Raw genomic sequence first — 23639 nt, 5'->3', positions numbered from 1 at the left:
ATTAATCTAAATAACTACATTAGCATATTGTACAGCAAATATGAATTACATTAAAGCATTACAAGGTGACCAAAGGTTGGAAGGCAATACAACTCCAGAACCTCCGCAAAACAAGTACAATTAGATGCTTCATGATGAGGTAACAAAAGTAAACAAAATTTCAATTTAATATTGATTTACTATGAATAGCCTAAAGATACTTGTAACTTCCAAGAGACAGACGTAAAAGCAGCCTAGGAAAAGAACAATTAAAAGTTCAACTTTGTAGCACACCTACTGCAAGACATCCCCAGGCCAACGCAAATACTAAAAGGATTAATTACCCCTCTATTCCTCTGAGTAAGCTTCCCATCTTGTATGGCAGAAGTCTTCAGTGGCACCTCATCCTTACTTCGAACAGACATGAGAGTTAACTTGATACTAGCTACATGTTAAGAGGAAGAGTTCTACAAAATTAAAGATAATACAGAGATGGCCTGTCCTATGATCCTGTGACAAACAAGAAAAGAGACAGGCAAGAAAGCCACCTTTCTAGAAAAATTCTACAACAGACGGAGTGTTTAGCCACTGAAAAGGGCTGTAGAGGAGATGTTACCATCTCATCCAGCAAACAGCCCCAGGGCCATCAGAAAACAATTCACATGAATCATAATCATTATCATCTAAGCAAACATAGCTTGGTCTGACAGCAACACAGAAGACAAACATCCTGAGGTCAAGAGATTTCAACCAATTCTCCTCCTGCTCAGCCAGGATCACCTCAGGCACGTTCACCTGAAACCAAGCTGGGATGCAGCACTGTTTGGTATTAGTCACCCTAATCCCTTCTGCTTTGGAAAAAAAAGCAACAGTTAAATTTCCCTTAAAAAAAAAAAAAGACAGTTGCTTTACTATTTACACACTCTAAAGGCAACTACAACACAGCATATAAAGAACTTTAAAGCCTTATTAATTTAAAAAAATATTAACTTTAGCAACTTGCTTATAACTTCTTCAGAGACAGTGCACGCACAACTCAAGTAGACACACGGCTGGCAACCTAAAAATGTTACTGAAAAACATATTTTACATTCCCAGCAAAACTTCTAAATCAAACTAAAATGTGGGTTAAACTAGATTATTTCAGAGTACCTACTGAATGTGAATTTATCAGTAAAGACAATGACTCTCAGACACCACTTGAAAACATTCATTACAGAAAAGATGCAGACAAACACTTAAAATAGTTATACCAAGGTATTTTTAGTCACAGTCATGTTGAGAAAAATAATGGAAGGAACATGAAAAAAAGTGGTAAGAGAATGGTTTGGGGACAAGAGCTACAGATGCAGTAAGGAGATATATCATGTTTAACAGTTTCCTTCTCCATACGGGGATTAAATTAGAATCTTTCAAGGATTCTGCTCTCCCATCCCCCCAGGAAAAGGATGTGAACCTGCGCCAGAACATCCACAACACGCAAAACCTGGCTCTGAGTCCTGACTGAATCAGGCTGTGGATTTGTAAAAGTACCTCCCACATCAAGATAAAACATGCTCATTAGTGGGTATTCTGAGCAGATGTGACTAATAGCAAATAAATTCTTTCCTCAGAACTGTCTTCTATGAGGGACATCATCAATTGTTGATCAAAAATAATCTTCATCTGAAAGACAACAGCTTTGCTAAAAGCTTCCAATTTATTCACCTCTAAGGAACCAATCTTCCTGCCAGTGCTGGCAGATGGGAAAGTATGAGTTTATGGAAGTGGGACCAAATAAGACAGATTTTAAGAGAGATTAAAAGATTTTAACTTAATGCAGCAAGTAAAGAACAATGCAATGCAGATGAGACAGATGTGTGCTAAAATATGAATTATGCATATATTATTATTACATGAATATGTAAAAAAGATAAAAACCTAGGTACACCTAAGGTTATGTCAAGGAACACTAATAAGGAAATGACATATTGGACAGAAATCATACCTAAGCTTCAAGAAGAGCCTAGAACTCATCGTGAACACAGGGTAACAGACTCCTCTGTCATCACCTTAATCCACGTAATTGAATAAAATCACATTACCATCAATCTAAATAAGGTTTATTCCTGTGACAAGAAGATGATGTTGCAATACTGAATAGACACACATGCTGCTATCCATTCAGAGTCACCAGTTTCCAAATGGCCACGTCCAACTGTATTTTCTACCTACATATGCACATATTTAAACCTCCACCTTTATCAAACCCAGAAAATGTAGAAGATAGAATTCATTTTATTGTGTAATTGCTGCAGTCATCTTGCTAGTCTCTCAAAAATGGGCTCACTTTACCACATCATTTTGTACCCCACCAAATGCAGTATTGCAAAGAAGTGGTTAATTCTCATCTTCTACCATTGACCATTAAAGTATCAAATGAACCGGAATTCCCACTACTGACCTGACCTTGCACTACTCCAGTTGGAGTTTAAAGCAGTAAAACTACTTTCCTTACATGACTAAATGTTATGCAAGAATATTAACTGGCTGATGGTTTCTTACATCATTCTACAACCTTAGGAAACCCAAGTAAGTGCTTACCTTAAATGTGTATTTAACTACAGACATTGTAGCACGGGCAAGGTCACCTGCCAAAGGTCCCTATAAGCCTTCTAGGAAGTAGTTAGGGAACTCGGGCACTTCAGGAGTCACTTCTTTAGTTCTCCAACCCTCAGGTTGGGTACCCATTTTAGGCAGATGAATCTGTTAGTACAGATTTACTTTTTGCTTCCTTAAGATCAAGCCTATGTATTTTAAAAGCTACAATGGATTTTCTTTTTCTTCTGCTGAATGAAAAGACTGGCAAGAACTATTTTTCTTCTTGGTAAGAACAGCATTTTGTTGACATACTCTAGTCAATAGCGGTACTTGTCCACAAGGAAATATTTTCTTGACTAAATGGATGTTTCATTATGGTTTTGCCTCCAAAAATGTGGGTTCAGTCATTATTTGAGCCAATTTTGAAGTATATTTTGCTCCTATCACCTGGCAGAATTAGAGCACAGGCAGATCTAACATGTCTGACTACTAAAGAGGTATGCTCGTCTGCTCATGTGTAGTCATGGCAAGATTGGTATATTCAAACAGAGATTTCAGAAAAATATTAAAGCTTATATTTACAGACTCAATTACAAGACTTCTATTTCTGTGTATTTCTGTTTTTAAATTAAAAAATATTCACATCTTAAAAGTCTTCATAGTGTCACCAGTTTTATTCTACTTTTTACACAAAGCATGTCAATCTGTCAGCTTAAAAGAGTATATTAACATAGTTAACTACCTGCGGGTCCGTGGAGGCTTTGGTGGAGGAGAATCCTGTTTCTCAGCATCTGAAGAACTGACAGCATTCTCTGTATTATTTTCATCCTGATTAAAAGAAAAAGTTTTCATTCATGGCTGTAAAGCTGATACGCACAATACTTAAACTGTAAGGTCCAAAAATCCGTAGTGATACTTGAAAATAATGTATTACAATATGACATCATTTTGGCTATCACAGAGAGATCACTTTCAACATTACGTACAGATTAAACTCTACTCTAAATTAACAATATTATATTTTGTGTATCTGACTTCAAATTTTTCTGACTAAATATTTTGTTTTGTGTGTAATTGTATAATCCACTAAAGAAAAGTCTCAAAAATTAATCGTTCAGGTTAGTATTGAGAGCATTTCTTTTCCAATCTAAGTATTTTCATTTGTACAATCAGTCTGTTGAAGATAAGCCTAATCCACAGCAAAGTAAGAAAATGAGAATTTCAGATACCATAAATTGATAAATGGATAAGAATTTACACATCGTTCTAAAACAATTTACAAATCATCTCCCATTTGCATACAATGAATTTTAACTTGCTCAGCAAAGCATGAAGATTTTTATTTTATTTTAGGAAGACCGTAAATATGAGAGATAGACATATATTTATAAACAAATGTACCCATACGCATTTATATACATACAAAATATTGTTGTGGGTTAAGCCTGGCAGACAGCCAAGCACCTCAAAGCCACTTATTCACTCACTTCCTACCCCCACCCCCAGAGGGGGAAAAGGAAAGGAAAAAAAAACTTGCAGGTCAAGAGAAAATTGTTTAGTAAGCAACAGAGAAGTAGGAGAAGAGAGAAAGATAAACAAGTGATGCAAAAGCAATCACTCGCCACTTCCCACCAGCAGACCTTTGCTCAGCCAGTTCCTGAGCAAAAGATGGCCAACGTCACTAAAGCCTGCTCTTTTCACTCTTTATTGCTGAGCATGACGTTATAGGTGTTACAGAATCTCTCTTCAGTTAGTTCAGGCCATCTGACTGCCCTGTGTCCTCTCCCAGGCTCTCACACTCCCCACAAGCCTGTTTCTTACTCTGGGAGGGCAGAGGCAGAGCTGACACCCCGCAAACACCGTTCAGCAATAGCTGGAACATTAGTGTGTCATCAGCATTGTTTTGGTGACAAATCTAAAGCATAGCACCCCAAGGGCAGCTATGAAGAATATTAACCCCACACCCAGACTCAGTACAAACACATATAAAGGTCTATGTATATAAACTAAACCAGAACATGCAGAAGTCTAAACTAATATACCATTTCCATACACATGCCACAAACATAGATCCAACAAAACCAAGAGGATCTTAGTGTTATCTTGAGTTTAATACATACTTTACCTCAAACCTTTTCTTAGTGGGTTTTCTTATACAAAGAAATTTTGAAAAAGAACCACAAACATCTAAGATCTGTGTAATATACTTCAAAGCACAGTACCAGGTTCATGCAAAAAGACCCTCTACCTGCCAGCCTGTCTGTTCGGATTGGGTGGCAGAGACTGACCTCCAGTCTTACAAAACAGAAGGGAATTCACTGCTAATTTCTGCTTCAAATGTGATAGTTGTATTTGAATTTGGTAAGCATTTGCAGCTTTGGAAGATAAACCATAACTAAGTTATCTCAACAGCTAACTACCCTCACTTTAATCTAGATTCATTAGTTACATGTTTTTAATTTCCATGACTAGTCTTAACACATTACTGTCTGCTAGTGTGAAGAGTCCATTATCAAATTCTGTTCCTAAGCGTACTAAATGAAGCTTTCCTTGTGAAGAAAAAAAATCGAATCTTTTAATCTTTTTTGTTGTTCTTCACTAACCTCCCCCATTAACTAGCTGTCCAATACGACATCTCAGAAGTACTCCAGCAGAAATGTCCTGTTGTTCCTGTATCAATGGCTTGTGTCAGCCCTTTCAGGCAAATTGCACAGCAAGTTCATTGTCCTGCTGACACTGGCTGCAACTATCAAGTTTTTTTTGGAGTGAGATTCAATTAGCAGATAAAAGACACTTAGATGTAGATGACCACAACCGAAGCTCCCATTACAGTCAACAAAGGCTGTTGGTTTTCACAGAATCATAAAATAGTTTGGAATGGAAGGGATGTTTAAAGGGCATCTAGTCCAACCCCTCTGCAATGAACAGGAACATCTTCAACTAGATCAGGCTGCTCAAAACCCCCTCCAGTCTGGCCTTGAACACTTCCAGGGATGGGGCATCTATCACTTCTCTGGGCAACCTGTTCCAGTGTCTCACCACCCTCACCGTAAAAAATTTCTTCCGTCTATCTAGTCTAAATCTACCCTTTTCCAGTTTGAAATCATTACCTCTTGTCCTATTGCAACAGGTCTTGCTGTAAAGTTTGTCTCCATCGTTCTTAAAGCCCCCCTTTAAATACTGAATAACCACAATAAGGTTTCCCTGGAACCTTCTCCAGGCTGAACAACCCCAGGTCTTTCAGCCGGCCCCCATGGGAGAGGTGGTCCAGCCCTCTGATCATTTTTGTGGCCCTCCTCTGGATCTGCTCCAACAGGTCCATTTCCTTCTTATGTTGGGGGCTCCCGACACAAGTCTCTGTTACTTCTAGTAACCATGATTTTTAGTTTTCCTGGGGTAATGCATAAAAAACTAATAGCTGTATCAGGTCAACTGATCACGTTGTACCTTACTAAACTAGGATTATTATCCATCATTGGTCAGCTCTCAAAGTGAAGCGTACTGTGAACTAGGTTTTAATACATTTAATGTACTGAGGTCTGCATTATCCCAGCTTCTTAATAACCAACATTGGTTGCCAGTCAAACACCTTCAGAGATTTACTGAATCAGCACTACCTTAACAATAATTCTCAGCAAAAGGTGTTGTTGAGACACAGTGTCCAAAAAAGTAGAAAGACAAAAATGACTAATGAAATATTAAAATAAAAAAAAAAGAAAGCATTACGAATGTCATGTTTGATCCATAAAATGAATGCAGGACCTCATTATTTTATCTAGGAACAAAGGTATCCTTTTAAGCCCTTTGTCAGATTTCCATGACTTACTGAAAAACATTAAGGGCTCAAAGAACTATAAAAAATAAAATTTAATAAATAAATAAATCTGTCTGCGAACTATTGCAGGCATACTAATTTAAAAAAAAAAAAAAACACCAACCGAAACTATTTTTTTTTTTCCTAGACATTGATGGAATGAAACATTACCATGGCACATGGAACCCCTCTATCAGCCTCCTCTCAAATACACAGAAAGACAATGTCCAGCTTTTTGATATCAGGTGTATGTACACGACACTGTACAGATCGTTCTGCCCTTAACACACATGCCCTCCATCAGGCACGGTACTATTCTAGAATTGGTGTAAAAGATGCTGAGGCTCACAGTGTCCACAACCAGCAATTCTGTTTTCCACTCAGTGGTTGTGTCACATTCCCCCCCGCTTCCCTGAGTTGGGCAAAGTAAACTCTGAGTCTCTCCTCTTTGTAATTATTACTACGGGTAGCACTAAACGCATTGATATTGTACTAAAAAGGCCCCCCTCAATCTAGCAACTAGAGCTAGAAATGAATGCAACTGCATCCCGAGAACAGAGTGGGCTGTTTGCCTCGTGTCAGCGCCACAGCACATCCAAGTTTCACAACGCAGAGGGTATTCCAAGGACTGAGACACCACAGGAGGAGTTCCTCCCTCCTGCTACCAACTCCTCCATCCTGCAACAGATCAGAAAAGTATTCCAAATTCTGTTCTGCCAGGAATGTTGTTTTGAGAAACAGATTTCTTATTTATGTGCTCAGTTTTCTAAAAGGCACTGGCAAGGGAAAGGGTGTGCCTGTTGGCTGTGGTGTGGACTAACTTGTCCAGAAAACAAATCAGCAGCTGCATCCCTGTCCTTCTATGTTTGCAAGTTGAAGTGTTTGTGAACAGAATGTTTACTAAGATACGCTCTTCTCCCAGGCGGAAGGAAAAGCCCATTAAAGAAGCCAACATATGTCAAAGTTCTTTTAAACTCGATGTATACACCAATAGCTGTTTGTAGGTGAGACAGGCAGAAGAAGCTGAAGAGGCATTGCCATTTTTGCTACTAGTAATAAAACATACAGATATGCCTTGCAAAGATGTGTATAAACTCAAGTGTCTGAGGTGCATATGCAACCATAAAAAGTTAACCAAAATAATTCCTTGAAAAAATTTAAGAAAAAACAAACAACAAAACACACACATAAAACGCTTAAATTCAACCCCAGAAGTCAGTGGTTATCCCAGTTTCATACACTGGGAAAGCTTCAGGCAGATATACGTTTGAAAGCTTTCACTTCTGCATTAGGTTTAAATCAGGATCTGTTCACTCTGTTCTAGCGTGTTAAACCAGGAGCAAGAACCTTACAGGAGTTATTGTCACCAAAAGAGAGGTACTTCACTACTTTGCTTAATTAGCTCACACTGATGTTTCTGTGAAGGTCTCATTTACTTTTAAACAACTCATTCCCCAGAAAGTGATGGATTTTTACTTCAAAGGTACTACTGGATCTGTTTTTATTTTTAACTGAAGAAGTATTGTTTGCTGAGCTCTCGGAGCAAGACTGTTACTTGCTCTCAGTTCTGTGTCACAAGAGGTAGTGAACAACCAGTATTTTGAGCACTCTTGAGTGATATCGACTCACACATTTTCCTTCTGTCATATATTGAAATAAATGAATGGACAAACACGTAGAACAAGTAGCATGGAGCAGAACAGAGGAAGCTCAACTGTAAAGTCAATGTAGGGTATCTCAATGACCTCATCCCTTGAGAAGAGCAGATGGCAGTATTAAGAAAAAGCCTCCCAGCCTTCCTAATCACAGCTTACTGGCATCAGCCAACACACTCTCGCTTCTCTAGACAGATGTCGCATTCTCAGGCAAAATGCAATTTTTAAAAGTATCACTGCTTAGAAAAAGCAGAACAACATACATAGTTCAAAAGGGTCATCATATAAAATTATTTTAAAGAAAAAATGGATTAACAAATGTGCACTTCAGTAAGTTAAGTGTTCTGTGCAGCACCTTGTTTTCTTACAGAAGATAGCTACACCATTGTGGCAGGCTTCTCACTACAAGAAAAGAGAGGCATTAACAATACATGGGTAAACAAAAGAATAGGAGCTTTCCCCAGCCTTTGCCTCTATGTGCATCAGTGGCTGAGCAGTTCAAGAGTTCCAATGTCCTTGTTGATTTGAGGGAGGAGTTACTCAGATCAAGTGAAAATGCTCATTTTTAGGAATTTCTAGGTATTCTGTTAAATGACATACATATATATATAAAAAAAAGTGTGTATATTATTTGTGAAAGACTACATTAACAAATGGAAATACCATAGAGTTAAATACTTAGAAGTGTAGATTACATCTAGTCTACAACAATAGAGACTAACTCATGTTCCTGTGGTAACGCAGAGGAACAAGGAATTCTCATGGCAGATGCAGTGTCTGAATTCAACTTGCTAAGGTGACCTAAACTGTGCTATCATCTCCCAAGGGTGGACCTTTTCCCCACCTACTTCCTCCAATGTCTGAATCACCAGAGCTGTCATTAACTTTGAGCAAATGGAGGATAATAGGTTTAGACTGGTATTTCACAGGAATTGCCCTACAATTCAAAACCTTTTGCCCAGGAATTGCAATGCATAATTTCCTTTTGGAACTCACAGTGGAAACATTTAATGTAATTCAGAAGCTTTCTGTACTGGTAAAGCACCAGCAAATTTACTGCAAAGACTCTTCCAGGAGTAATCTCATGGTTTTCCTTAAAAGGAATTGAGACATTCCTTTTGCCCTTATCATAAAGCAGCATGGGAACCACAGAGCATCAGTAGATAAAAAGAGAAATACTTCAGACTGAAATGATACACTCAAGTGATTCAGATTAAATATAAGTTCCCAAGCATAGGCAACAAGATAAATGTCTCTGAAGATATATATGATTTTTTTATACTGCTACAATGGCCAAAAAATCACTTTCCAAGCTGCAAAACAGCAAAGAGAATTTGACCAGCAAAGTCTTTTCACTTAGAGTTTCCAAACCACTAACATTTTGAATATCAACATTCTTCTTATAGCAGCCGATTTCTCCACAGCTTCTAAAAGTCCAATCAACTGCAGCAACAGAATTCTGTCACTTTTACAGGATGAAATGCAAGAAATACTTGAGAGCACCAGCAACGGCTTATTTTGGAGAAAGTGTTTATGAATATAAGCTTCTATTAGTGGATATGGGTAAAAACAAGAACTTGCAATCCTATAACATGCCTGTCAATAGACAAAATTCAACAAATACTTTTCAAGAGGTAGTAAACTTATTGTTTGTCTTTTAATCAATTTTCTTTTTTCTACACACAGAACACCCGATTATCAAATTCAGCAGCTGAGTCCTTTCGTATCAGAAAAAATGCTTCTGAGCAGCAATTACATCTTTTGTCCTGAAATCTGGACTGTCGAAAGCCAGTCCATCTGATAAATGGAAATCTTATATCTGAAGAAAGCTTTCCCTTGTACAATTTCATTTACATAGCATTATTTTAAACACATTTATAGTACTATCCATCCACAATATATATAACTATGGTAAGAGTATACAATTACTATATTATACTATATCACATGTGCATTTTCTAGGTGGTTTTGAATCCTTCTGTGAAATTCTACTAGAAATTCTAACCCTATTGTAAGTCTATTTTCAAAGACTGCATGTGGGTTTTTTGTTGACTTTTTACAGTATTGTTTCCAGCAGGGCAAAGCTGGCAAGTTCGCAGGAACACACGCTCAGGATTGTGTCTAAGCTACTTCCCTCTGAATACTGCTACTTGTTGCCAATCAGATTAGCTTTTCACTGTGATGTTACTGGCACACACTGCTCACAAAGCTTAGGTAACTCAATTCATCTCAAACGCTGCTTGAAATGGGAAATGCAATTGGACAACAAAACCATGAAACCAACCTTAAGAGTACTCCAGTACTTCAGAGTACTATCAGTTTATAATAAATGAAAGACAAAAGAAAATGTCCTCTTCACTTCAGTAGTAACTCCTATATAACTGATAGTAATATATCCAAAGTAGACTTTTTTTTATTTGGAATTGTTTCCACTGAACATAATTAAAACCCTTCACGCGTACATGATTTCACATTTGCCATAGCATCTGCAGGCAGAGTAAGATCTGGGAAGGAACTTTAGGATATTACATTATATTTATTAAAGTTGTTTGAAAACTTTCTGCACCAGAGTTTGTTTCCTTTTAAAGGACAAACAAACATTCTGGGATGTATCTTAGTTAAAAAAAACAACATTTCTGGGGAAAAACAGATGTTACATATAATACGTGCTACACAACACCCTCCAAGGAAAAAAGGGACCTTTTTTAGAATAGCAAAAACACTATCTCAAGTGAGGCTCAAAGTTTTGAGAATTAGGTTAAAGCTACAAGTAGATACTTAACTGGACTTATAAAGTAGTCTCACACAACCAGAACAGAGGCCAAGCCTAGAGCACTCAATTCCCTGAAGGCAAATTTCCTAAGTAGCAAACGAATAGTAATGAATTTGGTTTTAAGTAACAAATTTTTAGATACAGGAATTCTTTATGTAGGAGACACTTTTCCTCAACCCTCCTGCAGAAACATTCAAGCTACAATATGAAGAAGCATAGTTTCCTAACAGAAAAAAAAGGCTGTACCTAGTCAGACTACAAGATTCATTTTGCCCTGTTTCCAGCAGTGACCAAAAGGGAACTTAGAGGGAAGAATTAGGACAGAGCACACAGGAATCCTTCCCTCGGACGTTCTCCAACCATTTGCAACTCTGGAATTTCATGGTTTGGGCAAATTCATGGCAGAAGATTCCAAGATGATGAGATATTCACCTCAAAGCTACAGGCTTTCAGCTGCAAGGACCTCTGCAGCTTCATGTTGCATGAAGAACTATGTCCTTTTATATTGTCTGCCAGGTCTTATTAATAACCTTTAGGAAGGGTTAACAGAAATCAGTTTTCAACTGTTACTTAGCCTATGCCATTTCTAACTTCAGCCATTTCTTTTCCAGCTTTATCTAGTTGTTCTTTAGTTCTAGTTGTTCTTCTGACAACTTTGATCATTGTTCAAATTGACCATTACCCTTTGTCCTATCGGTACACTCCCTGATAATGAGTCCCTCCCCATCTCTCCTGTGGCCCTCTTTAAATACTGAAAGGCTCTTACAAGATCTCCCTGGAGCCTTCTCTTCTCCAGGCTGAACAACCCCAACTCTCTCAACTTGTCCTCATAGGAGAGGTGCTCCAGGCCTCTGATTGTCTTCATTGCCTTCCTCTGGACCTCTTAGAACAGGGTCCTTCTTATGTTGGGAGCTCCAAAGCTGGACACAGTACTTCAGGTGGGGGTCTCACTAGAGCAGAGTAGGTGGGCAGAATCACCTTCCCTGATCTGTTGGCCATTCTTCTTTTGATGCATCCCAGAACGTGGTTGGCTTTCTGGGCTGCCAGCGCACATTGCTGGCTCGTGTTAAGCTTCTTACCAGCCAACACCCTGAAGTCCTTCTCCTCAGGGCTGCTCTCAATCCACTCTCTGCCCAACCTGTATTTGTGCCTGGGATTATTGTGATCCAGGTGCAGGACCCTGCATTTGGCCTTGTTGAACTATATGAGGTTGGCATGGGCCCACCTCTCAAGCCTGTCCAGGTCCCTCTGAATGGCATCCCTTCCCTCCAGCACGTCGACCACGCCACACAGCTTGGTGTCATCAGCAAACTTGCTGAGGGTGCACTCTATCCCACTGTCCATGTTCCTGACAAAGATGGTAAATAGCACCGCTCCCAGTACTGACCCCTGAGGAACACGACTCATCACTGTAATTCTGTAATATGCTTTTGAGATAAGCAGTCTAGACCTGCAGACAGCATTCAAGTTGCAAGGTATCCACACAAGGACATTACATTCTCTGCTCTTATTAGTTTCCAAATAATTGCTAAAATTCAATTTCCTTTACAATTTATTGATTATAACCAAGATCATTTCCAATCAAAACTCAGAACTCACACTCCATCACTGCATATTCAGGTTGGGATTTCTCCCTGTCTCATCCCCAAGCACATTACCTATCCATAATGTAATTGCTCATTTTACTACTCAGTCACCCAAATCTCATAAAAAGCACAACTCTTTACAGACAGCACTTGCCTTTGTTAAAGACATAGTATCAGCACACTATGTCATAGCCTTATTCAGATGTTCTGGAATATATGTAAATAATAAAAGACATTTTTGATTCTGTCTAAGAGTGCAGACTTGGTCAGATCAAAGTCAAATAACTAGAAGATGATCTGCCTATTATTTTATGACCAAAACTCAAGTAATTAGGAATCACTTCTGTACAAATCTAGTAAATCTGCACATTCCAAACTCTGTCGTGGTCATTCCTCAAAAATAAAATGAAAATTCACAGACAAGCTAGGCTAAATATCAAACCTATGAAAAGTTATAACAGCCTGCCCTATCCATATGGCATTAGTCCATGAGTCATGACTAAAGACATCAGAACTATTGCATGAACTGATATAAATTCTTAGGAGTTACAAGGAAGGTATATGCCGTTTTTCCAAGAATGAAAAATGGTTTGAACTTCCTAGAAAGCACAGTATAGAAGAGCTAAACCCCTAAAATTAAAGGCATGCCTATTAATAAAGGCAAATTTTAAATTGCTTCCAGAATGTCCTGAAGATATTACTCATACTCCCTCTAGAGAGCTATAGAGCCTACACCAATTAGGTACTGAAGGGAGAGATAAAATTACTGAATAAAGAAAACACAGTCCAAGGATACGAACTTTTGGAGGCAAACTAAATTAAAAAAAAAAAAAAAACACCAACCGAAACTATTTTTTTTTTTCCTAGACATTGATGGAATGAAACATTACCATGGCACATGGAACCCCTCTATCAGCCTCCTCTCAAATACACAGAAAGACAATGTCCAGCTTTTTGATATCAGGTGTATGTACACGACACTGTACAGATCGTTCTGCCCTTAACACACATGCCCTCCATCAGGCACGGTACTATTCTAGAATTGGTGTAAAAGATGCTGAGGCTCACAGTGTCCACAACCAGCAATTCTGTTTTCCACTCAGTGGTTGTGTCACATTCCCCCCCGCTTCCCTGAGTTGGGCAAAGTAAACTCTGAGTCTCTCCTCTTTGTAATTATTACTACGGGTAGCACTAAACGCATTGATATTGTACTAAAAAGGCCCCCCTCAATCTAGCAACTAGAGCTAGAAATGAATGCAACTGCATCCCGAGAACAGAGTGGGCTGTTTGCCTCGTGTCAGCGCCACAGCACATCCAAGTTTCACAACGCAGAGGGTATTCCAAGGACTGAGACACCACAGGAGGAGTTCCTCCCTCCTGCTACCAACTCCTCCATCCTGCAACAGATCAGAAAAGTATTCCAAATTCTGTTCTGCCAGGAATGTTGTTTTGAGAAACAGATTTCTTATTTATGTGCTCAGTTTTCTAAAAGGCACTGGCAAGGGAAAGGGTGTGCCTGTTGGCTGTGGTGTGGACTAACTTGTCCAGAAAACAAATCAGCAGCTGCATCCCTGTCCTTCTATGTTTGCAAGTTGAAGTGTTTGTGAACAGAATGTTTACTAAGATACGCTCTTCTCCCAGGCGGAAGGAAAAGCCCATTAAAGAAGCCAACATATGTCAAAGTTCTTTTAAACTCGATGTATACACCAATAGCTGTTTGTAGGTGAGACAGGCAGAAGAAGCTGAAGAGGCATTGCCATTTTTGCTACTAGTAATAAAACATACAGATATGCCTTGCAAAGATGTGTATAAACTCAAGTGTCTGAGGTGCATATGCAACCATAAAAAGTTAACCAAAATAATTCCTTGAAAAAATTTAAGAAAAAACAAACAACAAAACACACACATAAAACGCTTAAATTCAACCCCAGAAGTCAGTGGTTTCATACACTGGGAAAGCTTCAGGCAGATATACGTTTGAAAGCTTTCACTTCTGCATTAGGTTTAAATCAGGATCTGTTCACTCTGTTCTAGCGTGTTAAACCAGGAGCAAGAACCTTACAGGAGTTATTGTCACCAAAAGAGAGGTACTTCACTACTTTGCTTAATTAGCTCACACTGATGTTTCTGTGAAGGTCTCATTTACTTTTAAACAACTCATTCCCCAGAAAGTGATGGATTTTTACTTCAAAGGTACTACTGGATCTGTTTTTATTTTTAACTGAAGAAGTATTGTTTGCTGAGCTCTCGGAGCAAGACTGTTACTTGCTCTCAGTTCTGTGTCACAAGAGGTAGTGAACAACCAGTATTTTGAGCACTCTTGAGTGATATCGACTCACACATTTTCCTTCTGTCATATATTGAAATAAATGAATGGACAAACACGTAGAACAAGTAGCATGGAGCAGAACAGAGGAAGCTCAACTGTAAAGTCAATGTAGGGTATCTCAATGACCTCATCCCTTGAGAAGAGCAGATGGCAGTATTAAGAAAAAGCCTCCCAGCCTTCCTAATCACAGCTTACTGGCATCAGCCAACACACTCTCGCTTCTCTAGACAGATGTCGCATTCTCAGGCAAAATGCAATTTTTAAAAGTATCACTGCTTAGAAAAAGCAGAACAACATACATAGTTCAAAAGGGTCATCATATAAAATTATTTTAAAGAAAAAATGGATTAACAAATGTGCACTTCAGTAAGTTAAGTGTTCTGTGCAGCACCTTGTTTTCTTACAGAAGATAGCTACACCATTGTGGCAGGCTTCTCACTACAAGAAAAGAGAGGCATTAACAATACATGGGTAAACAAAAGAATAGGAGCTTTCCCCAGCCTTTGCCTCTATGTGCATCAGTGGCTGAGCAGTTCAAGAGTTCCAATGTCCTTGTTGATTTGAGGGAGGAGTTACTCAGATCAAGTGAAAATGCTCATTTTTAGGAATTTCTAGGTATTCTGTTAAATGACATACATATATATATAAAAAAAAGTGTGTATATTATTTGTGAAAGACTACATTAACAAATGGAAATACCATAGAGTTAAATACTTAGAAGTGTAGATTACATCTAGTCTACAACAATAGAGACTAACTCATGTTCCTGTGGTAACGCAGAGGAACAAGGAATTCTCATGGCAGATGCAGTGTCTGAATTCAACTTGCTAAGGTGACCTAAACTGTGCTATCATCTCCCAAGGGTGGACCTTTTCCCCACCTACTTCCTCCAATGTCTGAATCACCAGAGCTGTCATTAACTTTGAGCAAATGGAGGATAATAGGTTTAGACTGGTATTTCACAGGAATTGCCCTACAATTCAAAACCTTTTGCCCAGGAATTGCAATGCATAATTTCCTTTTGGAACTCACAGTGGAAACATTTAATGTAATTCAGAAGCTTTCTGTACTGGTAAAGCACCAGCAAATTTACTGCAAAGACTCTTCCAGGAGTAATCTCATGGTTTTCCTTAAAAGGAATTGAGACATTCCTTTTGCCCTTATCATAAAGCAGCATGGGAACCACAGAGCATCAGTAGATAAAAAGAGAAATACTTCAGACTGAAATGATACACTCAAGTGATTCAGATTAAATATAAGTTCCCAAGCATAGGCAACAAGATAAATGTCTCTGAAGATATATATGATTTTTTTATACTGCTACAATGGCCAAAAAATCACTTTCCAAGCTGCAAAACAGCAAAGAGAATTTGACCAGCAAAGTCTTTTCACTTAGAGTTTCCAAACCACTAACATTTTGAATATCAACATTCTTCTTATAGCAGCCGATTTCTCCACAGCTTCTAAAAGTCCAATCAACTGCAGCAACAGAATTCTGTCACTTTTACAGGATGAAATGCAAGAAATACTTGAGAGCACCAGCAACGGCTTATTTTGGAGAAAGTGTTTATGAATATAAGCTTCTATTAGTGGATATGGGTAAAAACAAGAACTTGCAATCCTATAACATGCCTGTCAATAGACAAAATTCAACAAATACTTTTCAAGAGGTAGTAAACTTATTGTTTGTCTTTTAATCAATTTTCTTTTTTCTACACACAGAACACCCGATTATCAAATTCAGCAGCTGAGTCCTTTCGTATCAGAAAAAATGCTTCTGAGCAGCAATTACATCTTTTGTCCTGAAATCTGGACTGTCGAAAGCCAGTCCATCTGATAAATGGAAATCTTATATCTGAAGAAAGCTTTCCCTTGTACAATTTCATTTACATAGCATTATTTTAAACACATTTATAGTACTATCCATCCACAATATATATAACTATGGTAAGAGTATACAATTACTATATTATACTATATCACATGTGCATTTTCTAGGTGGTTTTGAATCCTTCTGTGAAATTCTACTAGAAATTCTAACCCTATTGTAAGTCTATTTTCAAAGACTGCATGTGGGTTTTTTGTTGACTTTTTACAGTATTGTTTCCAGCAGGGCAAAGCTGGCAAGTTCGCAGGAACACACGCTCAGGATTGTGTCTAAGCTACTTCCCTCTGAATACTGCTACTTGTTGCCAATCAGATTAGCTTTTCACTGTGATGTTACTGGCACACACTGCTCACAAAGCTTAGGTAACTCAATTCATCTCAAACGCTGCTTGAAATGGGAAATGCAATTGGACAACAAAACCATGAAACCAACCTTAAGAGTACTCCAGTACTTCAGAGTACTATCAGTTTATAATAAATGAAAGACAAAAGAAAATTTCCTCTTCACTTCAGTAGTAACTCCTATATAACTGATAGTAATATATCCAAAGTAGACTTTTTTTTATTTGGAATTGTTTCCACTGAACATAATTAAAACCCTTCACGCGTACATGATTTCACATTTGCCATAGCATCTGCAGGCAGAGTAAGATCTGGGAAGGAACTTTAGGATATTACATTATATTTATTAAAGTTGTTTGAAAACTTTCTGCACCAGAGTTTGTTTCCTTTTAAAGGACAAACAAACATTCTGGGATGTATCTTAGTTAAAAAAAACAACATTTCTGGGGAAAAACAGATGTTACATATAATACGTGCTACACAACACCCTCCAAGGAAAAAAGGGACCTTTTTTAGAATAGCAAAAACACTATCTCAAGTGAGGCTCAAAGTTTTGAGAATTAGGTTAAAGCTACAAGTAGATACTTAACTGGACTTATAAAGTAGTCTCACACAACCAGAACAGAGGCCAAGCCTAGAGCACTCAATTCCCTGAAGGCAAATTTCCTAAGTAGCAAACGAATAGTAATGAATTTGGTTTTAAGTAACAAATTTTTAGATACAGGAATTCTTTATGTAGGAGACACTTTTCCTCAACCCTCCTGCAGAAACATTCAAGCTACAATATGAAGAAGCATAGTTTCCTAACAGAAAAAAAAGGCTGTACCTAGTCAGACTACAAGATTCATTTTGCCCTGTTTCCAGCAGTGACCAAAAGGGAACTTAGAGGGAAGAATTAGGACAGAGCACACAGGAATCCTTCCCTCGGACGTTCTCCAACCATTTGCAACTCTGGAATTTCATGGTTTGGGCAAATTCATGGCAGAAGATTCCAAGATGATGAGATATTCACCTCAAAGCTACAGGCTTTCAGCTGCAAGGACCTCTGCAGCTTCATGTTGCATGAAGAACTATGTCCTTTTATATTGTCTGCCAGGTCTTATTAATAACCTTTAGGAAGGGTTAACAGAAATCAGTTTTCAACTGTTACTTAGCCTATGCCATTTCTAACTTCAGCCATTTCTTTTCCAGCTTTATCTAGTTGTTCTTTAGTTCTAGTTGTTCTTCTGACAACTTTGATCATTGTTCAAATTGACCATTACCCTTTGTCCTATCGGTACACTCCCTGATAATGAGTCCCTCCCCATCTCTCCTGTGGCCCTCTTTAAATACTGAAAGGCTCTTACAAGATCTCCCTGGAGCCTTCTCTTCTCCAGGCTGAACAACCCCAACTCTCTCAACTTGTCCTCATAGGAGAGGTGCTCCAGGCCTCTGATTGTCTTCATTGCCTTCCTCTGGACCTCTTAGAACAGGGTCCTTCTTATGTTGGGAGCTCCAAAGCTGGACACAGTACTTCAGGTGGGGGTCTCACTAGAGCAGAGTAGGTGGGCAGAATCACCTTCCCTGATCTGTTGGCCATTCTTCTTTTGATGCATCCCAGAACGTGGTTGGCTTTCTGGGCTGCCAGCGCACATTGCTGGCTCGTGTTAAGCTTCTTACCAGCCAACACCCTGAAGTCCTTCTCCTCAAGGCTGCTCTCAATCCACTCTCTGCCCAACCTGTATTTGTGCCTGGGATTATTGTGATCCAGGTGCAGGACCCTGCATTTGGCCTTGTTGAACTATATGAGGTTGGCATGGGCCCACCTCTCAAGCCTGTCCAGGTCCCTCTGAATGGCATCCCTTCCCTCCAGCACGTCGACCACGCCACACAGCTTGGTGTCATCAGCAAACTTGCTGAGGGTGCACTCTATCCCACTGTCCATGTTCCTGACAAAGATGGTAAATAGCACCGCTCCCAGTACTGACCCCTGAGGAACACGACTCATCACTGTAATTCTGTAATATGCTTTTGAGATAAGCAGTCTAGACCTGCAGACAGCATTCAAGTTGCAAGGTATCCACACAAGGACATTACATTCTCTGCTCTTATTAGTTTCCAAATAATTGCTAAAATTCAATTTCCTTTACAATTTATTGATTATAACCAAGATCATTTCCAATCAAAACTCAGAACTCACACTCCATCACTGCATATTCAGGTTGGGATTTCTCCCTGTCTCATCCCCAAGCACATTACCTATCCATAATGTAATTGCTCATTTTACTACTCAGTCACCCAAATCTCATAAAAAGCACAACTCTTTACAGACAGCACTTGCCTTTGTTAAAGACATAGTATCAGCACACTATGTCATAGCCTTATTCAGATGTTCTGGAATATATGTAAATAATAAAAGACATTTTTGATTCTGTCTAAGAGTGCAGACTTGGTCAGATCAAAGTCAAATAACTAGAAGATGATCTGCCTATTATTTTATGACCAAAACTCAAGTAATTAGGAATCACTTCTGTACAAATCTAGTAAATCTGCACATTCCAAACTCTGTCGTGGTCATTCCTCAAAAATAAAATGAAAATTCACAGACAAGCTAGGCTAAATATCAAACCTATGAAAAGTTATAACAGCCTGCCCTATCCATATGGCATTAGTCCATGAGTCATGACTAAAGACATCAGAACTATTGCATGAACTGATATAAATTCTTAGGAGTTACAAGGAAGGTATATGCCGTTTTTCCAAGAATGAAAAATGGTTTGAACTTCCTAGAAAGCACAGTATAGAAGAGCTAAACCCCTAAAATTAAAGGCATGCCTATTAATAAAGGCAAATTTTAAATTGCTTCCAGAATGTCCTGAAGATATTACTCATACTCCCTCTAGAGAGCTATAGAGCCTACACCAATTAGGTACTGAAGGGAGAGATAAAATTACTGAATAAAGAAAACACAGTCCAAGAATAAATGGTGGTACGGTTCTGGACTGTGGAGGAGAAAAAGAATACATTGATCCAACAAGCCATTTTTCACATACTGCCCAGTAGTCGCCAAGAAAGGCTACTTTTCCTTTCCAAAGGAAAAAGCCTAGAAAATGTAAAATTTAAAGTAGAAAGACAGAAAGACAGAAAAATCCTCAAATATCGCAATTACCAATGAAGAGTATTATTTTTTCCAAGGTTTCCCCCCCCGCCTTTGTTAAAAGAGTAGAGCATGAAGCTTCCTGACAAAGGCATTTTTAACTTATTTTTCTTTCCCGCAATCTGTTCCAGTGCAAACAGTACTTCCAACACAACATGAGAACTTAATAAGATCATTCATTGCCAGTCCTGCTGAACTACATCAAGGCTGTGGTGGGCCAAAACCAAGGCAGTACAAAACAGCAGGCAACATCCAAGGCTCAAGTTGCTGATCTACTGGTTTAAAACTGGGCCCAACACCACATCGAGGGGGAAGGAAAAAAAGGGAGAACTTCAATGAAGTTTTTCTTGTTCAAGAGTTTAAGCTAAACAGAGATCAGACAGACTCCATCTATATACACATACACATATATGCAATTATTTTTTTTATTTAAATATGAATATATGTATATGTAGGCTGGAGTTTTAATTTTAACGTGCTCTTTACCATACTGATTAACAAGCAATTTGCAGAAGATCAGGCTTAGACAAAGTTTTGTTTGCTGCCAATATATCAGAATTGAGGTAAGTACTGCCAATCAAAGCAGCAGATGAGCTGTCAACCACTGCCACCTCTGCAAGGTAAGGGTGTATTGAGTTAGAGTTCTGCATTTCATACAAATTACAATTCTTTCTACTGCTTCGCCTATTGCAATTACATTTGGTATACATGGTAAATATGCCTTTAATTATCTGACTCAACTTTTACAACCAAGTCCTCAGTGTGAGTTGAGTACAGGCTAATTGTCCCTACGCAACAAAACCCACTTGTAGTTCAAGTAAGCTCTGTACGTGCCTTAGGACTATTAAACACCAAACTTTAAAAACTAGACTTTACAGAAAAATATTGATCAGAAGCAGCTACAGTTCAGAGAAACTCATGTGGGAAAGACACATACCACTCCGTCTGCAATCTTCCAGTCTGCACAACTTTCATATTTTTGCAGTTGCTTTTCAAACAGTTGTGCTATGGCTCGATGGACGAGTTCATACTGCTCCTATAGTGGGTTACCAGAGAAAAATCAGTGCATCAGATCGTTACAAAGAATGATAGTATATTATCACATGATAAAGATTCATTTTAAAACAAGCTATACCTTTGTCTGCACTGCAGAATGCCTTTGTGTCCTCATTTCCTGTATTAAATTAAATACATTGAATTCTTCAGGTATTTTCTGAAATATAGAAGGAAGTCAATTACATTGACATAACTGTTTGTGAGAACAGCAGTACAAGAGCTGTTAGACATCAAAAAGTATTTTTAACTTTTCTAGGTAAAACCAATCTGTTCTCTCCACATTGCAGCTATTCAAGTTTTCTTTTAAAAAGAAATTCCTCTCCAGAACTGGTTTTAAACATTTGATTTAGATCAGATGAGAGCATTTCAATGATAACGAGACCTCCAATGAAAGCATTAATGTGACACTGCAACATTAATGATGCTTCACAACCTAAAAACCCCAGAATGAAGTTATCCCTGTATATCTGAAATATCAGGCTTTAGGAGCTGCAAGATGAAGCAGACACATTGAAAAAGCTGAATTCAAAATCACTTTACATTGAAACATATTAAAAAATATTTAGAATTTACAGTAGGTTTTTCTTTAGATAAAAACTTGCTGTGAATGGAAATTAAGTTCATACTAAATCAGGAATGCAGTGAAACTAAACATCCAGCATGTCAAGAGTCCTGGGATGTCTTAAAAATTTAACTATTTTAGAACTTTTGGGAGCTCAATCAATCACTGTTGTGAAATGACAGAATGCCACAGAATTTCTTCCTTTAATATTCCTTACCCCAGCTTTAAGCAAATTCCACGTATAATCTATGGCACAGATGGCTCCTGTTCTTCCACACCCTGCACTATGAACATAAACAGTTAGGTATGTTAGAAATTATTTTATTTGTCAAAAAGACACTACAAGCTTTATATTTCCAGAGTCAACGTTAAAAACATGTATTAAAAACCCTCAACTATAATCTTAAGATCACTCAACCTGACACCATAGTGTCTTAAAAATAAAAAAAAAGCAGTACAAAATGGTAGCACTGAAATTTTTAATGCAAGTTTTTCATATCCAATTGGAACTGTAATCAGGCAAGACGCTTCAATGTTGACATTTTTATTGCCTCTTTCATCATACTATTCCCAGTTACCACAGCTTCAATAGTAGGGGTTTTGTCCAAGTTTAATGATAGATACATTAAATGTCAGAATAGAAAAAGTTTAAAGACTTCCCACATTTTTTTGATTTAGTATCATCTCTACTTTCTAGCATCATATCTATTTAGCATCATGATTTCAGCAATTTTAGCAATGATCCTCAAAGTCTGTTTTGTCCTAATGGGGCTTTAAATGCCTTAAATCACAAAACAGTTCTCCTTCAATGACTAAATCTTTTCTGCTTGATAGTCTATCTTATAATAAATAGAAGCAAAATTTCACTGTGGCATGAATTTTAAGACAATGAAGACTGTATAATTTTGAGCAGAGTTTTGACATGAGGAAATACTAAATAGAAAACTAAAATAAATAACCCTGTGATTTAGAATCAAACTAGTGCATCTCATACTAAAAATCTAGATTAAATAAAAAGTATATAAACTTAAAAAATAAATATATTTGATACCTGCAGTGTATACAAATTGGTACATCTTCGTGTTCCTGGTATTCTCTCATCAAGCTGATCATGTCCAGAATAGAATCAAATGATGAAGGGACATCGTGGTCGGGCCAGTTAACATAATGAAATTGATAGACACTACGAGTCTCCTAAGGGAGAGAGAAAGGTGGTAGTGATAATACATATTTTAGGAGTTTGTTTGAAATAAATAGTACATTTTTTGCATGATCAAGCATGGATAAGCAAAGCCATTTACTGCATTAAAAAACATGTATCTTATACCACTCAAAAACAAAAGAGAAATTCTGAAGTAGTATTTTTTGAGTGCTGCTAACGCACAGAAGAAAGCACCATGGGGCAGCTCACAGAAGCCCCTGTCTATGAGTTAAAGGACCCACAACAATGCACTGTGTTAAAAGATTCTCTCTCCTTCCAGTCTTAAACTTTGAAAGGGAGAAAGAAGGGGAAAGGCCACCGGGAAAGGTTCTTTTTCAATCATGGAATAAAAAAATGGAGGGGTTCTGTTGTTTTTTCGTTTTGTCACATTCCAAAATAAAGTGTGTGTGTGTGCGTGCATGTACACAGAAATTAAGAAAATGAGAGAATCAATTCAGGCCATATCTAAATACGGATCACACTTGCAACAAGAGTAGGTGCACTTTTATTCTAGTTAGCTCATGCTACAGCAATGCTAAGGACAAGGTAAGAGCAGGTTTGGGAACAGCCTAGTTACTCAGGTGCCTGAATTCTTGAAAAACTGAATCCCCTTTCTCATCATTACCCAAACCATCCACAGTACAGTTAGTTCTACTGCACCTTTCTGTGCTGCTGCCACACCTCTGGATTCTACTATACCCTCAAAGTAATGTACAAGAGAAGCATATGGATTTTTTTA

General features: G+C 38.1%; 1 protein-coding gene across 1 annotated transcript in view; it reads right to left on the bottom strand.

Moving 5' to 3' along the window:
- Window positions 1-23639, bottom strand: part of PTPN12 (protein tyrosine phosphatase, non-receptor type 12) — a 54232-nt gene that overhangs the window by 19623 nt on the left and 10970 nt on the right. Inside the window, exons 7-11 of the mRNA XM_014964048.1 lie at window positions 22751-22893; window positions 21917-21983; window positions 21217-21294; window positions 21019-21117; window positions 3302-3387 (exon numbers count right to left, since the gene is read on the bottom strand). Coding sequence (XP_014819534.1) covers window positions 3302-3387; window positions 21019-21117; window positions 21217-21294; window positions 21917-21983; window positions 22751-22893 — 473 coding nt within the window. The remainder of the gene's footprint in view (window positions 1-3301; window positions 3388-21018; window positions 21118-21216; window positions 21295-21916; window positions 21984-22750; window positions 22894-23639) is intronic.

Source organism: Calidris pugnax, unplaced genomic scaffold (genome assembly GCF_001431845.1).
Source record: "Calidris pugnax isolate Ruff unplaced genomic scaffold, ASM143184v1 scaffold44, whole genome shotgun sequence".
NCBI lineage: Eukaryota > Metazoa > Chordata > Aves > Charadriiformes > Scolopacidae > Calidris > Calidris pugnax.
The sequence above is the reverse complement of the archived record's forward strand: the minus strand, read 5'-3'. Positions and strand labels throughout refer to the sequence as shown.